This window comes from Artibeus jamaicensis, unplaced genomic scaffold (genome assembly GCF_021234435.1).
Source record: "Artibeus jamaicensis isolate MK-2021 breed Jamaican fruit bat unplaced genomic scaffold, CSHL_Jam_final contig_497, whole genome shotgun sequence".
Taxonomy (NCBI): domain Eukaryota; kingdom Metazoa; phylum Chordata; class Mammalia; order Chiroptera; family Phyllostomidae; genus Artibeus; species Artibeus jamaicensis.
This window is the reverse complement of record NW_026521863.1, coordinates 8763373-8784981: the sequence shown is the minus strand read 5'-3', so window position 1 is coordinate 8784981 and position 21609 is coordinate 8763373. Positions and strand designations below refer to the sequence as shown.

Here is a 21609-nt window from a genome sequence, read left to right as displayed (position 1 = left end):
GCTTCTGACAAGAAAGTAGGAGACTTTTATGTTTAGTTGGGATTGTGGATAAGAAGGTGAGAAACATTTATCATTGGAGGAGCTAAAACAGTGTTTTTATGGAAGTGTCTTAACAGGTGTTGTATTTGAGAAAAGTATGGAAACCTCGGGATCCGTGTATTTAGAATGTTAAATTTGCCATTCGGTATTTGTTCTCACATTAGTACAGAAACCCTTCTGTTACATGTTTCAAATAAAATCTAAAGCACCTTGGCAACGCTTTTTCTAAAGCTCTTCTTTCCTGGGTTTGCTTCTTCCTTCCATGTGGCTTTGCAAAATCATTAAGCAGAATTTTTTTTTTTTTTTGCATTTCTATACTTTTTAAAAAATTTTATTTAGTTATTTTTCAAGTACAGTTTTTTGTAAGCAGAATTTTTAATTACAACAGTACCCTATTCATCCTTTTGTTTATTGTTGTTCAGAAGAGTGCAGAACCCTGTTTTTGAACTTAGGTGATGGGCAGTTGATTGAGTGTGTAAATTCTAAAGTAGATACTTTAAAATTACCATTCTAGACAGAGATGGTGTGCAGTAGTACATATTTGAATATTCATTACCTCATCATGTTTTGTGTTTGTATAGAATTTATGATGATTTTCTATCAGGAATTTTATCTTCTCATTTCCTTCCCTTCCTACTTCTTTTTTTCTGTCAGTGTAAACCAGAATACAAGGTACCCGGACTTTATGTTATTGACTCCATCGTACGACAGTCTCGACATCAGTTTGGTCAAGAAAAGGATGTGTTTGCACCCAGATTTAGTAATAACATCATTAGCACTTTCCAGAATTTATATCGTTGTCCTGGGGATGACAAGGTATGTTTTTTTTTTTTTTTTTTAAGTAGATAACATTACCTTTTTTGGTCTTAATGAGACTTTAGATTATCTTAATTTATGACTTTGTTTTCTTTACTTTTACTTATTCCAAATTTGAATATTTAGTTACTACACTATCTGTGTTCCTTTTTGTCCTTAGAATCTTCTTAAACAGACTGGAGAGATGTAGTTGATTTTGCTACTTTTTAACTTACTGAAACAATTGGTGTTAAAGAAACTTGCTATCATAAGCTTTTAGAATTATACTAAAAATTTATTCATACACACAACCATTTCAGCATTTTGATTATTTGACCAAAAATTTACCCAGTTTAGTGTCTGTGAAAAGCAGGTTTGTGAAGCAAATAATAGACAATAACTGAGTGACAGAATTTTTTGTGACAGTAGTTTGTTAGCTGGAAACCAGGCTCCTAGGTCTGCTAGACCTGAATGAGTCCACGGTCTCTACCACGGCAAAGAAAAGGCCTAGGCCCCCCGGGGGAGTAACGGGGCTGTGCACCTTCATGTATAATCAGAGATATTAGAAGGTGAATGGTTTTGGGTGGTGATTTGGAAATTCAGTGTGCTCTTCTGGCAGGGTTGATTGCAATATAGATTGTGTAGGAAAGATAAGAACAGATGAAGATTAATGGTTGCTTTAAAGAAGAACCACAAAACTTAACAGCTTAACCACATCAAATCTTTTACCTTGTGTAAAGTACAAGTCTAGGTAGTTCTTATTTCTAATAATAAGTCTTTTTAAAAACATATTTATTTATTTTTAGAAAGAGAGCAAGTGAAGGAGAAAGAGAGGGAGAGAAACATCAATGTGTGGTTGCCTTTCCCATGCCCCACACTGGGGGCCGGACCTGACCTACAAGCCAGGCATGCGCCCTGACCAGGAATGGAATCAGCAGCCTCTGGGTTCGCAGGCTGACGCTCAGTTTACTGAGCCTCACCAGCCAGGGCTAATAATTATAGTCTTTAATTAGGAAAAAATCTTGTTATAATGAATCTGTATGGAGATATTATCATATCATTATTTTGTAAACTATTCTTGGATATGCTTCTTGAGACAATTTGTTTAAAAATTTGCTTTGGTACTTTGATAATTCCTTGCAGGCAAAAAGGATGCTTCTAATTATAAGTTACCTCTACTAAGTGGTTCTTAAAATAGATACCTCAAAAGCCCACTTAAAATAACTCATCTAAAATGTTATGTGTATTTTTTTAAGTACAACACTTTGATTTAGAAATTTCACCAACTTGGATTTCTATATGTGCTATGAAGAAATCAGTGTTGAATTTGTAGACTTCATAATAATAATGTTGCTCATTTATTACAGAGTTTATATGATAGAGGGTTTTTTAAACCGTAGTAGGAGAGACTACATTGATACTGTACTTTCAGTCATAAACTTGAGGCATTGTTTGTATGTAGGTAGATGCGTAGAATACTTGTCAGAGACTGGCTAATTTTGAATTACAGGATGAGTGGCTTGGGAACTGGAAGATTTTTTTCTATAAAGCAAAACACTGTAAGGTACTTTTTAAGTGCTCACGTCATAGAAAGGACAGTCAATTGAGAAGGTACGAAGCATTCTTTGTGGAATTTCTGGGCTTCACTGGAGACACAAGAGTCTGCATGTTACTGTAGTTTGAATGTAGTTTGACATTCATCAGTCCTTTATTATAAGGGGCTTGAAGACAAACCGGATGTTTGTTCTTGAAATTGCTTCTTTTACTGTTACAAATATATGTAACAGAAGTCTCTTTTTAATACTTAATTTCAGCCTGTCATTTAAGTTATTTTCCTAATGGAATAAGTAGTTACAATAGTAACTAACACTTAGAGCTATTTACAGAACTTGTATATGCTGAACAGTTGTAAAAATATATAAATTTGGTTGAATTCTTATTTGAGGAACTAACCTCCCTGTCCTTAGTTTTAAAATGAAAATTTGTTTTGATTTTACTTATTTGTTGAAAAGAGAAAGTTAAAATTAGCTATAACTTTAGCAGTGAAGTGAATCCTGACCTGCCTCAGCCTAACAGCTGACCGGCAAGCCATTACCATGATCCCATTCGACCTCACAGGAAGCTGGCGCCTTGTCGCCATTCCTGCCTTGTGCTAAATGTAGCATTCGTTTACCTTGTATGTCTGTCAAAATGAACTGTTTTTAAGGTTACCAAATGCAAAATTACAGAAATAATTTTAGGGGTGGAAACTCTAGTAGAAATTATTTTAATTTATTCTTGCATCGACTGCCCAAGTAGTCTCTATAAAGTGACCGTGCTAAGGTTTGAAAGCAAAAATCAAGATGTCATTTTTCTTTTTTCCTCTAGAGTAAAATCGTAAGAGTATTAAACTTATGGCAGAAGAATAATGTATTTAAGAGTGAGATTATTCAGCCTCTTTTGGATATGGCAGCAGGGATTCCTCCGCCAGTCGTCACCCCGGTTCTGGCCAGTACCACGGCCGCGATGAGCAACACCCCAGGTATGCCGCTGTGGTAGAGCCTGTTTTCCAGGTAGTCCACGCCTGCCTTTGCCTGATTATTCACGTAGAAGGTCAAGGCTAGGCCGGGCAGGAGAGTTTAAGGTACTGAAAGGGAAAATAATTTGGAGGAGAAATAAAATCAGAAATGATATTTGGGTGTAATTTGTTTCTAAAAACTAGGGAGCTGAATACTTTTGGTTCCTAGAAACATAAAGATAAAAGTTAGGGAAATTGCTGTGTCAGTTAGGTTTTTCTGGATTTAACTGCCTGTAATCTTTTAAACTGGCCTGCACATCAACTTGATATTCACAGTATACTAGGGAAACTTAATATTATAAGCAACCTGAAAAAATTATTTAATGGAGCGAAGAAAGCTTTAGTAATAGTCTCAGAATGTTTCCTGAGTTATTTAATTGACATTTACAGTTTTTTTATCATCCAAGATTTACATTTGTTAACATTTTGGTATGTATTTAGTTCTTGGTGTGTGTACACACAGATTTTTGAACAAAAGTAGTTTCATATTATACATGCTATTTTATAATTTTTCGTTGAAGATTGTGTTTTGTATATTTCCTTACATAATTGAATTTTCTCCTGTAGTAAGATTTAGTAATTGCTAAGCATTGTAGCCTCCCTTAAAGTAGTTCATTGAAGACAAGCATAGATGATCCTTTGGGTACTTTCCCCTACCCAATTCTGTCATGGGTTTTCAAAGTGAGGACAATAAAAGAAAAATATGTATATAAATTTGTATAGATTTTATTAAAGTGGGAGAGCACGTTTTTTCTTTTCAAGTGTTATTTCTTTACTTACATATTTATTGGGTGGATGTGATGTCTTTTGAAAAAGGAACTCCTGTGACACCTGTTACTCCAGCCAACGTGGTCCAGGGTCTGCCTGATCCGTGGGTGTCCCAGATAGCAAATACAGACACGCTTACAGCGGTGGCTCAGATCTTGCAGAGTCCTCAAGGCCAGCAGGTGAGCAGCTTTTTGGTTACATTGACGATGATTTAGAACTCATTTTCCTGATGAATTGTTTTATCATGTGCCACCTGAAGAGTATGTGTTTTTTATTTTGTAAAAGTAGTATCACATTATACATTATACTGGGTAGCTTGTTTTAATCATTTAGTAATGCATCATGAACACTTTGGTCATTAAAGATTGTTTTATAAAAAAATAACTTTATACTGAGATGTTGACTTAGTGCACGTGGTTTGCGTCACACATTGTTAGGAGCTACTGTTACCCCAGTAACGAGACAGGGAGGTCTCCTGTCTTGGAGACATCTTTCTATTGAGTATCTTTGGGGAAGACTGACAGTGGAAAAGTGTAGATAGTAATATATGACTTAGAACAGGGTAAATCTTTAAAAAACATTTATTTTTGAAATCCTCACCTGAGGATATACTGATTGATTTTAGAGAGGGAAGGAGAGAGGGAGATAGAGAAACATTGATGAGAGAGAAACATGGATCAGGTGCCTCTAACAGGCACCCCAACGGGGACTGAACTTGCAAGCTCGGTGTGTGCCCTGACTAGGGATTGAGCCTGCATCCTCCTGGTGTACGGGATGATGCTCCAACCGGCTGAGCCACCTGGCCAGGGTAGGGTGAATCTTAATAAAAGCTAGGTTTGGCGGAAAGGGCCAGAATTTAGAGGGTAGCCAAGAGAAAGTGTTTTTGAGGAAGTGGCATTTTAATTCAGACTTGAAATTCAGGATGTGAGAATAGTCCATCTTTAGCATCTTTTTTAACCTGTCCTTTCAAAAGCAAATTCATTATGATCTGTACAGTAAAACTTCTTGAACTCTCTTTTTTCACTTATTCTTGTGAAGTGAGGTTTTGTTTAAGTATTACCTCAGTGAGGCCTTCAAACAGTCATTTAAAACTGCAAATTCTACCTTTTATTTCCTTAGGCTCCTTTTCACTATTACCTGCCTTATTTCTTTCCTTAATACTTATTACCTTCTGTTACGTTGTATAATTTACTTATTTTGTTTATTCTTTGTCTCTTCCCACTGGAGTGTATGCTGTGCAAGGGCAAGGATTTTTGTTTGTTGTGTTCGTTGCTGTGTCTCCAGTTTCAAGATTATAGCAGGTGTTCAGTATTTTCTTTTGTAGAATGAATCATGTATATTGGGCATACAAAAGATATTTTAGGGTTGAGTTGTCTGGAGGATGAGGTGGCCTGCGTAGGTAAGTTGTTAGAAACCAAGTTGAAATGGTGGATTCAGGTGGGGGGGGGGGCCTGGGTTCACTAGACATAAATGAAGGAATGAGAAATAAAGGATATGCTAAGTAGTGGGGAACTCCAGAGATTTTTTACGCTGAATGCACGGAATCTGAACAGTACTTCAATGACTGGCAGAGGAGAGAAGGTCTGAAGACAGGGAGTACCTTATCTTCCAGTAACAATGACAGTGGAGTAGTGACTGTGTGAACAATTGTAGGGTTAGGGACTCTCAACGGACATTTAACCTCAAAAAGGGACCGTTCTAGACTTTTAAAAATATAAAAACCAATTTGATTATAGTCATAGATTGATGCAATTTCTACATTTTTCACATAGCTGGGGAAAATGAATTGATAATACATGAAGTTATTCAATTATTAATTTTATTATACTGATATTTTGAAACTAATTCATAGATGTTTCCATTTTTTAAAAAAGTATGTGTGAGACTAAATACTTCAGCAGGGGAAGGGGTTTTCCAGAAGAAGGAGTATATACAGATCAAGAAGACAATGATTTATAGAACATGAAGTTCAGAGTGGAGAAAACAGGATCCCGCAGTGGTTCGAACCTGGGTGACTGGGAAAAATACCAGTGCTGCTGGGGAGAACGGGGGTGTCAGAGGGGCAGTTAAAGTGCATAACGGAGAGAGGGCCTCCCTCCCTCTGGCTCTTCCTGCTCTCCTCCTTCCTGTCCCCCCTGTTCTTTCCCCCTTTTCCTCCTTCCCTTCCTTCCTCATTCTCCTTCCATCCTGTTATGTAGCCAGCTTCCTCAGTGCAGTAACTCAACTATCAAATTTTAAAAAATATTTTCTTTGCCATTACATTAGTAGTTTTTGTTTATTTTACAGTTAAACAATTCCTTTGTGTTTTGATGTTGCTTTTTTAGATAGGCATGAAATTATTTTACTTAGTGTCATCTTGAGTGGTGTATTTACCTTCTCCCACTATAAGTTGAACTTGACTTAAAGAGCACAGATGTCTTGTTTAGCAGTAACTTTGCTATTTTTCTTTTTCTTTTATTCTAAACTGATAACTTTTTAGATTTATAACTTGGTTTAGTTCTTAATTAGAAAAATATTAATTAGTTCTAAGATGTACTCAGGGTTTACCTAACTTAAAATATCTTCTATTTTTTTAGGAGGGTGGGTGAAGAGACGGAACAGGGGATACTTTAAACTCTTGCTGCACTGTTCACCTTTAGTTTCTTTAATTTTGGACTCTGCTCCAAGGGCAGGTTTCAGATGGCAGATCTGAAAGATAGCAGTTGTGGTCAGTGCTGCTGTTCACAGAGATTAAGAAGTTAATTGAAGAAAGGATGAAGAGCTTAGTGAAAAAGTCCCTCTTCTTACGATGAGTTCTTTATCTGGTTTTCATTGAATGAACACTTGTTTGTTTAAAATTTTCTGACTTTCCAGAAGCAAGACAGATTTAATAAGGAATGTGCTATCTCTGCTCAGAAAATCTATTTTCGAAAACATTAACTTACTGAGTTAGTTCATTTTTTTTTGATCTCCAGAGACTAAAACGAGTTTTATTTAGTAGAAGTTTTAGATAGGCATTCTCATAGATAAAACCCAGCCCCTGTTTGTATTGAGTGTCCCTTTGTTTCCCTTCCAGTTTCAGCAGTTAATACAGACTTTACAGATACAACAGCAGAAGCCTCAGCCGTCCATTCTGCAGGCCCTGGACGCTGGGCTCGTCGTCCAGCTGCAGGCTCTGACTGCACAGCTCACAGCTGCAGCTGCGGCAGCCAACACCCTCAATCCCTTGGAGCAGGGGGTGTCTTTTAACAAGGTGGGAATGAAGAGACCAGATCTGTTCTCTGTGAATTGTGGGGGTTTGTGTATTACCACCTGGGTTCTAACTGCATGTTATCCTAGAACTAGTTACATATCCACTGTGCTGTGTAAGATATTACCAGTTTTACAAAAAGGCTAAACCTTCTGAAAGAAATTGAGTAATTTCATAATTCTGCTTGAAACATTTAGAATATTTTTGTTTTTATAAAAATAAAGATTTACCAACCAGTAAAATTGTGAATTCACCATTGAGGCAAATTATTACTTTCTGAAATTTTAAATTTCTTTTTTGGTAGTTACAGATATACTAATTATGGTATTCTATAATTCTAACCTGTTCAAACTGTTTAGTGTAAGGTCAAAGAACAAGAACAACTTTTCTACAAGTTATCAGTATTCTGTAATACTTCGATAAATTGAGGCTTAATTATATATAGTTTTTAAAGTTGAAAACCTTTCATATGTAGTTGTTTGTGTGATACTTTCAGTATTCTTGTTAATTATGGGAATATTAAAATACCTTGGAGGTGTTACTTATATTATTTTTATTTTTGCTACTGTTATTTTTGATGGAAAATACTGATTTATTGAGTTATTAGATTTTTTAGCTAGCAGCTTCCAAGTATAATTTATTCTGACTCCAAATGGTTAGATGACATAAAAATCCTCTAAGTTGATCATTTAGAAAATAGCGGAGCACTCTAAGAAAACTGTATGAGGGAAAGGTCATTGATTATAGTCCTAGATGTTTTTTTATCAAGCTTTATTACCATTGGCAAGCCACTTAATTTTAATTCAAATATTCTCTTCTAGAGAATATTAGTGTTTTATACTGTGTCATGATTTGTTCTGTTACATAAGGCAGTGTATGTGAAAGTACTTTAAAGTAAGGATTCACTCAAATAAAATGTTTTATTCTAGCAAAATATAAAATGATACGAAACATTTCCATATTGAATGATGCAGATAAATTAGTGGGATGTCATCGACCTTTAAATAAAATAACATTTGTAATGTATTTGTGAGAAGCACTTATTAATCTGTTTCCTCCTTTCACTCCTTTCTCCCCTAACCCCCTTAGAAGTTGATGGATAGGTTTGATTTTGGGGAAGACTCTGAACATAGTGAAGAACCCAAAAAAGAAATTCCAACTTCTCAACTGTAAGTATCATGTTTTTCTTTATAACCATAATTTTTTAATAATTTTTATAAACATTGGATGGGACAATGCATTCTAAACTACTAGGTATACTTTGAATAAGTTAGGCTGTTATTTTGGAATAGCATAAGTACTTTAACATTTGCTCTAACATTACAGAATGATAGTAGGGTTGCTGTCTTGTTCTCATCGCCTTGCTATATTATTTGTGACTTTCAGATCTTTGCAAATAGTTGGACTACATCAAAAGGCTTTATAGAAATATTGATCTAGTTGTGGTATTCTCTACATCTGTATTAGCCTTTAAGTTACTTAACTCTTTGTGAGAATATTTGAAATAGTAGGAAAGAAACTTGCTTCTAGTGCTGGGAAGTATACCAGATTCCAGGAGTGTATCAGGCTAATCAGAAGTAAGAATTAGGGTTGTAGGGATTTTGTTTCTGTAAAGAAATTGATTGTATGTTTTTCTTCAGATCAGTTATTTTTTGTCCAAACAACTTTTCAGAGCCCTAGGTTTCCTTGAGGGTTTGTGAGAGCAACACTGGGCAGAACTTTCTTGGGGATGGTATGGAAGGTGGGAGAATGGAAGATGGGTAAGGAATGGGGAGAGCCTCTCAGAATCTTATTTCAAATAGGTTATTAGTTTTTGTATTGAGATAATATATTTAAGGACTTATTTATAGAATATAAAGTGCAAATATTCTTTTGATAAAGAGATCCTACTTGAAAAATTTTAAACTAATATTTTAGATTATTAATTTGAAGTTAGAAGAAGCATTTGAAATTATGTGTATCAGTTTCCTGAACAATATAAGAATCATCTTTAACAGTCCTCATAACAGGATATTTATCCAGTGTGGTAATGCCTTTCATTATAAGAATTTAAGTAATTGTTATTGTTGTATGTTACTTGATTAGTGAATCCTGATTTGATTTGCCTTCTACACACTCATCTGTTTTGCTTTCTGAAGCAAGGAAACAAATTTGCTCCTTATCTTTTGCATCTTATCTTTTAACGTGGCTCCTTAATTTGTGAAGATAGATGTCATTCTTCCCCTTAGGCTTATTTGTTCCAAATGACATAATCTTTTTTCCAAGACTTCTCACTATCCTCATTGTTCTTTTTGGGATGTCCTCTTTTTTTGTTTGTTTTACCTTGTGGCACACAGAATTCCAGGTGCGAATTTCCCAGAGCATAGTTAAATTATTTCCTCTTATCTAAACATTGCTTCTGTTAACATACCTGATGTGAATTCTTTTCTAAAGAAAGAAAATTTTATGAAGTTTGTTGTCAGTTATAATTACAGATTATATATGTACTGATAGAACATTTTCCCCACAATTTCATAGAGAAGTTAAAGTGACAATGTTTAAACACTGTTTTTAGAAGTGCTTTATTGAACCTTTCTTAAAATACTTTATTGTAAAAACTACTAATTTATTTGTATTTAATAGTGTGAGATAATAATACCAGATCTTCATTAAAGTATCTCTAATATGTCATCTATTGAAGTGTTGTTGAGTGTATTTTTGGTTTAACATATTTCTAAAGTATTCCATTTTCTTGTTAATATTCTAAAAGTAAAAATTACTGTATATTTCATTTATTTGGCATTGGGGGTTTGAATACTCAGTTATTTTTGTATTATCTTTACTGGGTTTTAAAATATATTTCCACTTGTCTTTCCTTTTAGTTCTCATGTTTCAGAATCTGTGAACAATTCCATTTTTCATCAGATAGCAGAGCAACTACAGCAGCAAAACCTTGAACATCTCAGGCAGCAGCTCTTGGAACAGCAACAGCCTCAAAAGGTTTGCAACTCCATCTTGTGGTCTTTAGGGGTATTGCTGTCTACATTCTACAAATGAGTGTGGCTTAAGTATGGTGATTTTTTTTTCCTTCACTATTACTAGGAAGGTCAGCCTTTCTAGGGTCTTCACAGTTTTTTCTATAATCAAAATGTACTCCAGAAACTTATGAGTTGACTGAGAATATTGTAGAAATTAATTTTGGTATACTGGAAGTGGAGAACAGAAGACAGAGGTGGTGTTTCAGTGCTACAACTTAGTCCCTCTCCATTTAGCTCTGTCAAGCGAGGTACTGAAGATTTTCCTGGTGTTGATGGTAGTGAACACAGAGTAGACTGCTGCCTTTGCTTACGCTATTACCACGTGGCAGGAACTTTATTACTTGCGATTACATTTAATGCTGACGAGATAGGCCTTTTGGACACCCCTTTTACACCATAGGAAATTGAAGTTCAGTGAAATGAAACATCTAATCTGTCTAATAGTCAAAACTTTCCAATGAAAATGAATTTAATGCCACATCACAAACATTTAAAAATAAGCATTGTTAGACATGATATGCACAGAGGTGAACAGAAAAGCAAGACCTCAAGTAACGTCTTCTCTAACAGAGCACGTTTCTGTGCGAACACAGGCAGACTTCTGGTTCCTGTAACAGGTACCAGAGAAGGACTCTGGAACTGTGGGAGGGGGAGAGTTACTTTAGATCAAAAGGGGAGTGGGTCTTAGACGCTGCTCGGGTCTGACCTTGATCTTTTGATGCAAATAGTAAAAAAAAAAAAAAAAGACTATTAATGATATTTGCTAGCCTGGAATGTGTACCTGGAATTATGAGAATGGATTTCCATTCCTTATTTTGAAGAAAAATTCTGATTAGAAGTTTTTGGAGTAGGTACTATATTAATGTCAGATACAGATCTGCCTGAGAATTCAGGAAGTTGAAAATAGAGAAGAACATTTGGATGTTTAAAGAAAAACACAAATTTTAATTCAAGGAAAAGAAACAGGTTGTCTGTGATATAATTAAAAAATCACAGCTTTTACAGAGGCAAGAAATAGTTGTGATGGAAGAGTTTATCCAGACAGGTTCGTTCATTCATGAAAGGGACACTTTGAATTGCCTTGGTTCCAGTTTTATGTCACAAAGTTTAGTAGAAGCAGTAAAATTGAGGTAAAACTCTTGACCAGTTTGTAATTAACACCAGCTTACTGAAGTGAAAAGTGAAACTTAATACAAACTTGAGATTAAGAATCTCAGTCCATTCCCCCAAACCTCTCAGCTTAGTTAATTGCTCTATACATTATCTCTGAAATTTTAGAAAATACCTCTTTGAAAGGAGTTAGATGTCCTTAAAAGCTTTGTTGTTCAAAAATGAATGATGAAGAGAGGGGAGTGGTGAAGCAAAACAACTTTTCTAAATTGATAAAGTGGATAGTGTTTAAAACAAATTTAGAATTGAGAAGAAGTGTATCCACAGAGCAACAAATTGAACAAATTGTGTATTTGGCTCCACTAATCAAATGCCTTACTGTATTTAAGATATGGTGAAATAAGTAGAAAAATGAAGCATTTTTATTTACTAGTAAGCTCAGTATGGCTGTCTGAAGTTTTTATAGTGTCTCAGGGAGAAGAGTAGGGTTTCTAGTGTCCTCTACGGTAGCCCTGACCACACGTGCAGGCTGCCATTGTGTAGCTTTGATGATAGAATCCCCTTATTAATTCTTGATAGTTTATATTTTCCACAATTAAAAATTTGAAGACCTACTTGATCCTATCATTCTATTCTAAAATTATAGTTCTCACCTTTTATCATATTCCATACTTTAAGCGAATTTGGATTTAAACAGAAGAGTAGGGTTAGATTGATTATAAAAAAGTAAGCATGGGGTTTCTTCATGTCTTGGGCTTCTTTTAAAAGATTGTCATTTTTGTGTGCTTAAGTTTTTCTTTGTGATGGTATTCACTGTTTCCCCATGTCTGTGTATGTGTACATTCTCGAAAGGCAACCCCTCAGGACAGTCAAGAGGGAACCTTTGGCTCGGAGCACTCTGCGTCACCGTCACAAGGGAGCAGTCAGCAGCACTTCCTTGAACCGGAAGCAAATTTGGATGATTCCATAGACATTCAGCAGCAGGTAAAAAGTCCATGCTTTTCTGCGTCATAAATTCATAAAACAATTAGAGGAAAGTATTACAGAAGATGGTAGTTTTTATTTTAGGTAGAATATTTTTTATTTGTGTAAAATACCGGTGACGTGTTCGTCCCCCAGCCTGAGCTTTGCACTCCAGCTGTTTCACTCTGAGACATGAGTGCTCCTGCGGTGGGTATTTTGTAAGGCAGAATTGTCACCGTGTGCTGGGTCTCACCCATTTTGTTTGTTTGCTGTTCTTTTGACTTTTAAGGACATGGATATAGATGAAGGGCAAGAGGGAGTGGAAGAAGAGGTCTTTGAACAAGAAGCAAAGAAAGTGGCTGTTCGCTCAAGATCAAGAACACATTCACGCTCTCGTTCAAGGTTCTACATAATATTCAAAAATAGTTGTGTGTAAACTTTTAAAATGTTGGCTTTATTGTTTTGCACCAAGATTAAAGGAAATGTTTTTTTTAGAGGGACATGTCTCAAAAAAATAATGCAGAATTTGAAAAACAAAATACTTTGTTGGCCCTGGCCCGGCGGCTCGGTTGGTTAGAGCATTGTCCCAGTTTGCCAGGGTTGCCGGTTCGGTGCCTACTCAGGGCACATACAACAGTCAACCAGTGAATGCATAAATAAGTAGAACAGCAATCTTATGTTTCTCTCTCCCTAAGAACAACAACAACAAAGAGTTCTGTTTTTAATTGGATGTATCTGTGGCCATTTATTCAAGTGATATACATAAATCACAGCCATATCATGAGACTTTGATTTTGTAGTATACCTGATTGTAGTTAATAATATTTTCATGACATCCACCTTTTAGAATATTAATGTCTCTGAACCACAGTTAAATCAGGGTACAGAGGAACAGTTTTAGAAATTACTGTATTTCTTACATTCCACTTCATCTCATAACAATACCAAAAATGATCGTAAAGGCAAAACTACATAAATTATTTTTATGAACAGTAAAGTAAGCATAATATCAGACTATTATATAACATCCTCCAAATGTTTTTTTTTTCTGTGTGTGGGATTTTCAGTGTGGCTAAGGTGCATCAATGTATACGCTCATTCAAATTTGAGCTGAAGATGCTTTGTCTTAACCTGGTAAATTTTTGTGTAGCATGTAGTAGACATTGTTTTTACTGCAAACTACCTTAAAACTGAGTCATTAGTCCTCAACACTTTGTATGCCCTGTGTTTTATACATGGGTACCCTGAAGCTATTTACAGTAAATGTTAGAAAAGGAGGCAGTATTTTTGACCACTTCTTCAGTCATTTATTACTTGTTTCAAAATGTTATTTGTATTTACCTCTTGTAAATGAGATCCTGTCAATTCAGCTTTCTGTAATTCTACCTCATGTCACTGACTTGTCTGGCTAAAGCAGTCACAGTGTTAGTGCTGAAAACTTTGTGGCAGCATAGCCCCTTCTTTATTTTCTCCTTAGTAAGAATTTTGGAGAGAATTAAGTGGCATGTGGTTGACAGGAAAAAAGAGAGTGTTTCAGTTTCACCTTGTATTTTAAAGGCAAGCACCATGAAATTTTACAGAAGTCATTTACAGAAGTCAAAAGCTCGTAAACAGAATTCCATAGTGGCCTGATTCTTTGCTGGATCTATTCTTGTTTCTTGCCGTTAAAAATGTGACATTTTATCACCTCCTAAAGGATGTTTCTATTTTCTTGGTTTTTTTATTCCTGTTTTTGACTCTGAAAAATAAGTTGGAGGACACTAAGAGGACGTGAACCCTTTCTGGGATCTCATTCTTCGTTCCTCTTGGTTGTGGATAATAATCCAGACTCAGTAGGAATTATGTTACCAAAAAAACACCTTACAGCTTGTGTGGACCTTAGCAGGACAGAGATTTGAAAAAATGCATGTTTGATACTTGATTATACTTAAATCTTTTTTTGAGGTAGATAAATGTAAGGTGACCATTCCCCCCCCCTTAAAAAAAGTAAAAATTTGATAGAAAAAAACCCATCATTAGTAATAAAGTCTTTTTTTTTTTTTTTAAGATCACCGAGAAAACGGAGGTCTCGGTCACGGTCTGGTTCTCGAAAGCGGAAACACAGAAAGCGATCTCGCTCCCGCTCCCGAGAAAGAAAGAGGAAGTCGTCACGCTCGTACTCCAGTGAGAGGAGGGCCAGGGAGCGGGAGAAGGAGCGGCAGAAGAAGGGGCTGCCTCCGGTCAGGTCTAAAACGCTCAGTGGTGAGTGACGGACGTGCCCTTAGAGAAACTGCGTGTCGGCAGGTACTAGGAAACTAGTTACCTGCTGCAGTCTCTACGTCTTATTTAGGACTGAGAATTTGAAAAGTGGTTTGGTAAATGAGTCATTTTATCCGTGGTTTTTATAATGTGATGGGGAGAAAAGAAAAAGGAGCAGTTTCTACTTAAATACTAAAATCAGTGAGAGTTGATTTTTTAAAAAAAAATACAAGTTAAATTAGAAAATACGAGACTGGAGTAATGACACGTAAAGTGGACCTAGAGCAGAGTGTGTTTAGTATGTGGACATAGTGACTTCTGTGCATGATGTCCTAACTGGTGACCTGTCAGGTCTGCAAGAGTAATTATTATAGGAAGCATATAAATTTTAAAGCTACTTACAAACTTACTGAATCCATATTGAAGGAGTCACTCCTTTATATGTTAATCTATAACATATGCTTAAAACAACTTTGATAGTAGTGGGAGTTTATTTTAGGAGAGGGCTGGGGGAGAGTTCACTTAGTAGGAATGTGATGTATAGGAAGGTAAGTTGTAACTAGTGCCAAATTCTGCCCAAAGTGTTTTTCTTTGCCAAAAGCTAAACATTGATCAGGTTATCTGATTTCCAGAGATCTCCAAATTCTATCAAGGAAATAGATAAATAATTGGTATAACTTATAGTAATGGTGAAGCATCTTGGAAGTTCGGGCTTCTAATTAAAGGCAGTAAGTAGCCTTCTGCTTGCTAAGTTAGGGCACTTTAGCAAGCTCTGGCGATTTTGCCAGAATCTTTTCTGATTATGAGATCCAGTGTCAATCTGATAATGGTGCTCTTCCTCACTCTGAAAGTTTCTGTTTATCTCTCAGTGTGGGGGCCCCTTGAAGGACCCAGGGTGTGACCATAAAATCTACGGTGCTTTCCCAGTGATTACCATGAAGGCATTCAGAATCTCCAGTTTTAGGACTTGGCTTTTCCATTGTGTCTCTTTCATTTAGTTTCTCACCTAATATGTCATGTTGTTGCTGCCACCATTTATGTAGTTACTGACCATGAGGTTTATTTTTCTATTGCTGTTTTATTTTCATGGATAAAACACAATAAAAAAAACAGCACATGAAGTATGGTGAAACATTTGTCTGATTTATTACCTTAAAACTCTCCTTACTGAGAAGCAATATTCATTTCATGTGGTTCCCAACCACATAAAAACTTTTAAACATACGCAGTAGTGTTTCCCTGCCATCAGTCCTTAGAACACAAGAGTTTTTATGAATAATTCTGGGTATATGAAACCCCCTCAAATAGTATCATCCCAGGAGTCAGGTGTCCCCTCCTCATGGAATGGGAGAGACTCATTATTGCTTTCTGGGAAGAAATGAAGTTAACCATGGGAATGATTTGTAGAGAGACAACATTGAAAGAGTATGGGAGACGTGGAACATATTTCGGGGCAGTGAAGGCAGCTGTGATGCATAGAACAGAGGAAGAAGAGGTGGGAACTCTTCGGTGAGAGAGGTCCACAAACTTGCTTAGCATTGTGGTGAGTTGATTAATGGTCCCCCAAAGATGTCCACATCTAAATCACTGTAGCTTGTAAATATGTTACAGTACATGTTACAAGGGACTTTGCTGACCTGGTTAACAAGCCTCAGGATGTGGGGAGGTTAACTTGGATTATTCAGGAGGACTCAGTGCAACACATAGATCTTTATAAGTGGGAAACAAGAAGGCCAGAGAGAGAAAGGGTGATGTGAAGGTGGAGGGAGAAAGACAGAGATTGGTAGATGTTACACTGTTGGCTGTGAAGGTGGAGGTCATGACCCAAGGAATGCAGACGCTTGTGGAAGTTAGCAAAGGCAAAGAAACAAATTTCCCCCTGTGCCTCCAGGAAGAATGCAGCCAGCTCACCCTATTTAGGAACATCAGAACTGTGAAAGTACACATTTTTGTGTGTTTTAAACTACTTTTCTGGTATTTTGTAACAGTAGCAAAAGAAAACTTTTTCCCTTGAGACTGTTAACTAAATTATGTGTGCGTGGAGTGAGACTACATGAGGCAAAGAAATAGTAGGAAAAGAACCATTACCTGGGATCTCTTAGCTGAAGATTCCTAAACTTTATGCAGATGTGGAAGTTGTTTGGGTTCTGACCAGCCAGAGAGACCTCATTGAATACACATTCAATGGACATCTTATAATAGTTACATTTTAATGTTGTTCTAGAGTAAAACCTACTCTAGGCCTGCCCTGTTATAGATCAAAGGTAATCAAAAAGCTGGAAACTTATTCTTTAAAAATGACACTGATAAAAGTTCAAGTGCAGTTTGATGTTTGATGTTTGACTCTTGTGGGTGTTAGGGGCACTGACTCCCCCCCAGCCCACCCCAACTCACCCCACCCACCCCAGTAGTTGAAAGTCTGCATGTAACTTATGGCTGCCCAGAAACTTAATTACAGTCATCCCTTAATGTCCATGGGAGATGGCTTCTGTGACCCTCTCAGAGATAGTAAACTTCAAGGATGCTTAAGCCCCTTATATAAAGTGACTTATAACAGTGCATACAGTTGGCCCCCATTTCCTCAAGTTACCAATGGGGGATTGAAAAGACTGTTTTCCATTTGCGATTGGTTGAATTCTCAGATGTAAAACCTAGGGACATGGAAGGCTGACTTTATGTATTGAAAAAAATTCACGTATAAGAACCTGCAGGGTTCAAACCCATGTTGTTTAAGGGTCAACTGTACATTAAAACTCTGCAACTATATTACCTGTAATATTTTTAAAGTGTCTTCAGGAAAGGGAGATGTTTATGGAGGCGTGAATAGTAATAGCTAAAGTGGTAAGAGGTCTCACGTGTGACATTTGTTTATTAATGGTTTGTGGCTTCCATGTCTTTCATTTTAACACTTAAGGAGTTCTGATTCAGTCTTTCACTGTTTATATTTTCATGCACATTATTTCTTTAAGGATAAGATACTGATTTGAGATTTAACTGTTGATTAGGGAGAAATGTCACTTAATTTTTCCAGCCCAGAAAAATACTTAAAAGGTACACAGGATTGCAGTGAAAAGTGGTTTTGAAACTGCTGCACATTCAGATTGCTTATAGTATTTTAAAACTCCCAGCTCCTCCTCTGTTATATCCATACCATCACCGTCTTATACAGTGGGACCCAGGTACCCCCAGGTGATTCACCTGTGTAGCCAGCTTGAGAACAGGTGTCATGACAAAGGTTGACTTGGCATAGATACGAATGGATACTTAAGATTTTAGTTGATTTTTAAATATAACAGAAATGTCCTTTAGCACCTATTTTAAATATGTTGTCTTAAATTTTAATGTTATTGTTAGTAGAGCTTTTTCCTTAGCACCTTGAAAAAAGTCACTGTCTGTGATTCAGGTCATTTGTCTCTCATGTCTGACAGTGTGCAGCACCACTCTCTGGGTTGGCCAGGTGGACAAGAAGGCGACGCAGCAGGACTTAACCAACCTTTTTGAAGAGTTTGGGCAGATTGAATCCATTAATGTAAGTATCGGTTGTTGAAAAATAAAGTTAAAAAGAGTAGGGTTGTCACCCATACAGGGAGTCATTTCAGTTCCTAATTAGTCAGTTGTACCTGCCTTTACACATCTTCACAAGGGTTGTCCGACTTTCATTAGTTCTGTGTATATTCTGCTGTTATTTATTGCTGTGCTTAATTAATTTTTAAAATGGAATTCTTAACAAAGATTCCTAGGGGATTTATAGCAGTGTAGCACTTGATTCCTGAAAACGTCAGGTGTTTGACTTGCAGGTACTAGTGTGATCCAGTTTAATTCCTTTTTTAGAAAAAGGAAATGAGGAAACTGAGGCCCACAGAATTGTGCTCCCGGGCACATAAGCACATAGGTAGTTTGGAGACTTAGCTGGGCTTGGTGTCCCAGTCATTTGCCAGCCTCCTCCCTCTACCTCCTCCCCCTCCCTGTCTCTTGCTCTGAAATCCAACCTTGGACAAGAAGACCTGTGTGACCAGGGCACCTCCAGTCATTGGAGCTTAACTTTTTCACTCCTCAATTTAGTTCTTTCAGTGATTCTGCCCCACCCACTATCCTTCTTTGAATATTTTCTTCCTCTTGAAAGGCTGTTGTTTTTCCCTGGGGCCAAAACTAAGTAAAGAAATGCTTTATATTTCTTTGTTTGAGGACTCTTAAAATTAACTAACTCTATTATTGTATCTAGTGTTATTATACTATGTCTATTTATTATTTACTGGAAAATTAGCTGGTTTTCCTTTCTAGTGTTATATGCCCAACATTCCTTATATGCCCAAACTTGTCCTCTCTGTATTAATAAGAGCATTCTTTATTTGAGTTGGATTTGACCATTTTGTATTTTATTTTCAACTGTGTTTGATCTAATGGGAGTCTCACAAGATGCTTGGTTAGTAATTCAAATATCTTTTAATTTACCAGTGAAGAAACTAGGTGATTTGCCTGAGTTACAGGTAAAAAATTGGTGATTGGTTAATAAGTAGCTGATGGGTTGAGTGTTTCAACTAGTTATTTCAGATTCCTCTTTCTACACATCAAGAGGGCTTGTAGGTATTTTAAATTTCACCTGTCAAAACATAACTGTCATTCAGATCCATGAACATAAAACTTCGAAGTTTTTTTCTGATTGCTCCCTGCCCTCAAACTAGAGGTTCTCAGCCCTCGCTGCATATCAGAAATGTGTTGACATGTGAGAAAACAGAGATGCCCCTGATCAGATCACAGTGCTGTAAAGCTAGCACCCCCGCCCTGACCAGATCGTGAATCCAAGTGGCATTTTGGATTTTCAGCTCTTTCATGATGTTTGCAGTCTTTCTTTCATCAGTCATTTGGGCATTAGTTTCCCTTGTCTCCCTCCTGTTCTATTACTTTTTAAAAGCATAGTACTGAAATCACCATGTGATGAAGTTGGGCTAGTCTTATGGAAGATGCAAGACCACATGGAGCTGGGATAAGCTGAGTAGCTGAGGGCCCTTGCATCCACCAGTCTGCTAACCAGCCCCACTGTGAGTGAGAGCACCACTGACAACAGGCGGAACCAGCTGTCCCCGAGCGGGAGAAGTACACAGTTCAGCTGCAGAATTGTAAATGAAGTAAAAAGGGCCAAGACGCTAGTGAGGAAATGAAAGACGGAAGGAAGAGATAATAAATGTGAGCTGTGCATGGAAAAAATATATCAGGTCCACATGATGCCAGGCAGAGCAAACCCAGAAGAAAGTCTGCTTTCTAGGAACCCTTCCCTGACCACCATAGCTGCTGGGGACCCTTAGTCCTCTGGAATCCACTAGGTTCATTGACTCGACACCTCATTTGGCACATCAGGTTCTAGTTGGGACTTACCCAGTAGCTCTCCGTGTACCTCTCGTCTTTCCCAACTGGAACCCGGAGGTGGTCAGGGCCCTGTCTTCTTTTATTTGTATTTCCCACCGTGTCAACAGTAGGACTTTGCATATTATAGAGACAAAACAATTATTTGTACATCTGTTATATTTTGCATATAAATAATAGAATATATGGAAAAATAAAAGCGTAGGCCTTACAAATAATAGGTACTGAGTTATTTTGTGAATTGAAATATACCGAATGACTAGTGATAAAATCTTGGATTTGAAAAATTGATAATAAGATTTAGAAATCTTTTACTTGGTTTTAGGGGTGTTTGAGGACTATTAGATTTAGCATTTAATAGGTCGTTAGAGAGTTTGAAGAAAATATTTTCAGAGGGTTGGTAAGGAGTGGGTATACCTCATAGGAGTTGAAGTATGTAGGGGTTAGGTAGACTTCTCTTTGGAAAGGTTTGATATTAAAGTGACAGTAGCTTGAAGTGCTAGTGAGACTGAGGGAAAGGTTTTTATTTTGACAAACAGCTTATGAGATACTGAGTTATAATAAAGTGATAGAATACCTTTTGAGTTCTTCAAAAGAAATTGAAATCCTCTCTTTTTCTGAATTAATACATTAAGGATAATTTTGTGATCTGATAGTCTGTTGAATAGTTAAATGCTTTGTAAACAAAACTCTTAGATCCTTACATTGAGGCTGCTTTGGTATTAATTTTAAAATATATTTCCAGAAGTACTTGGATAAAATTAAGTTTTATATAATTGAAAAGCTTTATTTTTATCATTTGTTGTAGATTATGGATTTGGTATTAGCGATAAGATACTTACCCAAAACAAAAATTCTTCATACATTATTCAACATAACATTGGAAAAAATTGACCTAACACTGAATAAATTGAATGCTTTCAAATATGTTGGCCATACAATACTATTTTTCTTTCATTAAGTAGTATTGTATGCATGTCTTTATACTTTTCAAAATAGTTTTTACTGTGTATCAGAGAAACTTTAAATTTATGGGATTATTTAAGATTTCATATACATCATGGCTTAGAATGAGATCCAACTAATTTTTAATTTGGGGATTTTTTAAAAACTAAGTCATTAGTTGCACATGAATTGAACCAATAAACAGATAGCTGGAGGAAGAAAAGGGAAAGCAATTCAGTATTTGTCAAGAGTCAAAGTTCTGTTCCATTAAAACCCTAAAATGCTGGAATGAATTGTGCTCCTTATACCCCTTCTAAAGTGAACTTTTTTTTACATAGATGATTCCTCCCCGGGGCTGTGCTTACGTCTGCATGGTTCATCGACAAGATGCATTTCGGGCGCTTCAGAAACTTAGTTCTGGGTCGTATAAAATTGGGTCCAAGGTCATTAAGGTGAGACTGGGGGAGGAGGGAAACATGGCTTTTGTTTTATTGGATTATTAGAATGTTTCTGTATTTAATTCTTTTATTTTTAATGTTTTGGGCAAACTATGACAAATTTATTATTTTAGTATTGTTGAGTTATAG

At 36.5% G+C, this 21609-nt stretch overlaps 1 protein-coding gene across 9 annotated transcripts in view; it reads left to right on the top strand.

Annotated features, from left to right (window-relative positions):
• The window catches only part of SCAF8 (SR-related CTD associated factor 8), a 181915-nt gene that overhangs the window by 40791 nt on the left and 119515 nt on the right, over nt 1-21609 (top strand). For all 9 annotated transcript variants that reach the window (XR_008392283.1, XR_008392282.1, XR_005079671.2 and 6 more), the window contains 11 exons: nt 694-855; nt 3202-3355; nt 4208-4338; nt 7215-7391; nt 8478-8557; nt 10250-10367; nt 12368-12499; nt 12768-12880; nt 14526-14719; nt 18145-18245; nt 21361-21474. Coding sequence is in view for 6 of the 9 variants with exons in the window: in XM_053668784.1 (XP_053524759.1) it covers nt 694-855; nt 3202-3355; nt 4208-4338; nt 7215-7391; nt 8478-8557; nt 10250-10367; nt 12368-12499; nt 12768-12880; nt 14526-14719; nt 18145-18245; nt 21361-21474 (1476 nt within the window). In the remaining 3 variants the exon portion in view is untranslated. The remainder of the gene's footprint in view (nt 1-693; nt 856-3201; nt 3356-4207; nt 4339-7214; nt 7392-8477; nt 8558-10249; nt 10368-12367; nt 12500-12767; nt 12881-14525; nt 14720-18144; nt 18246-21360; nt 21475-21609) is intronic.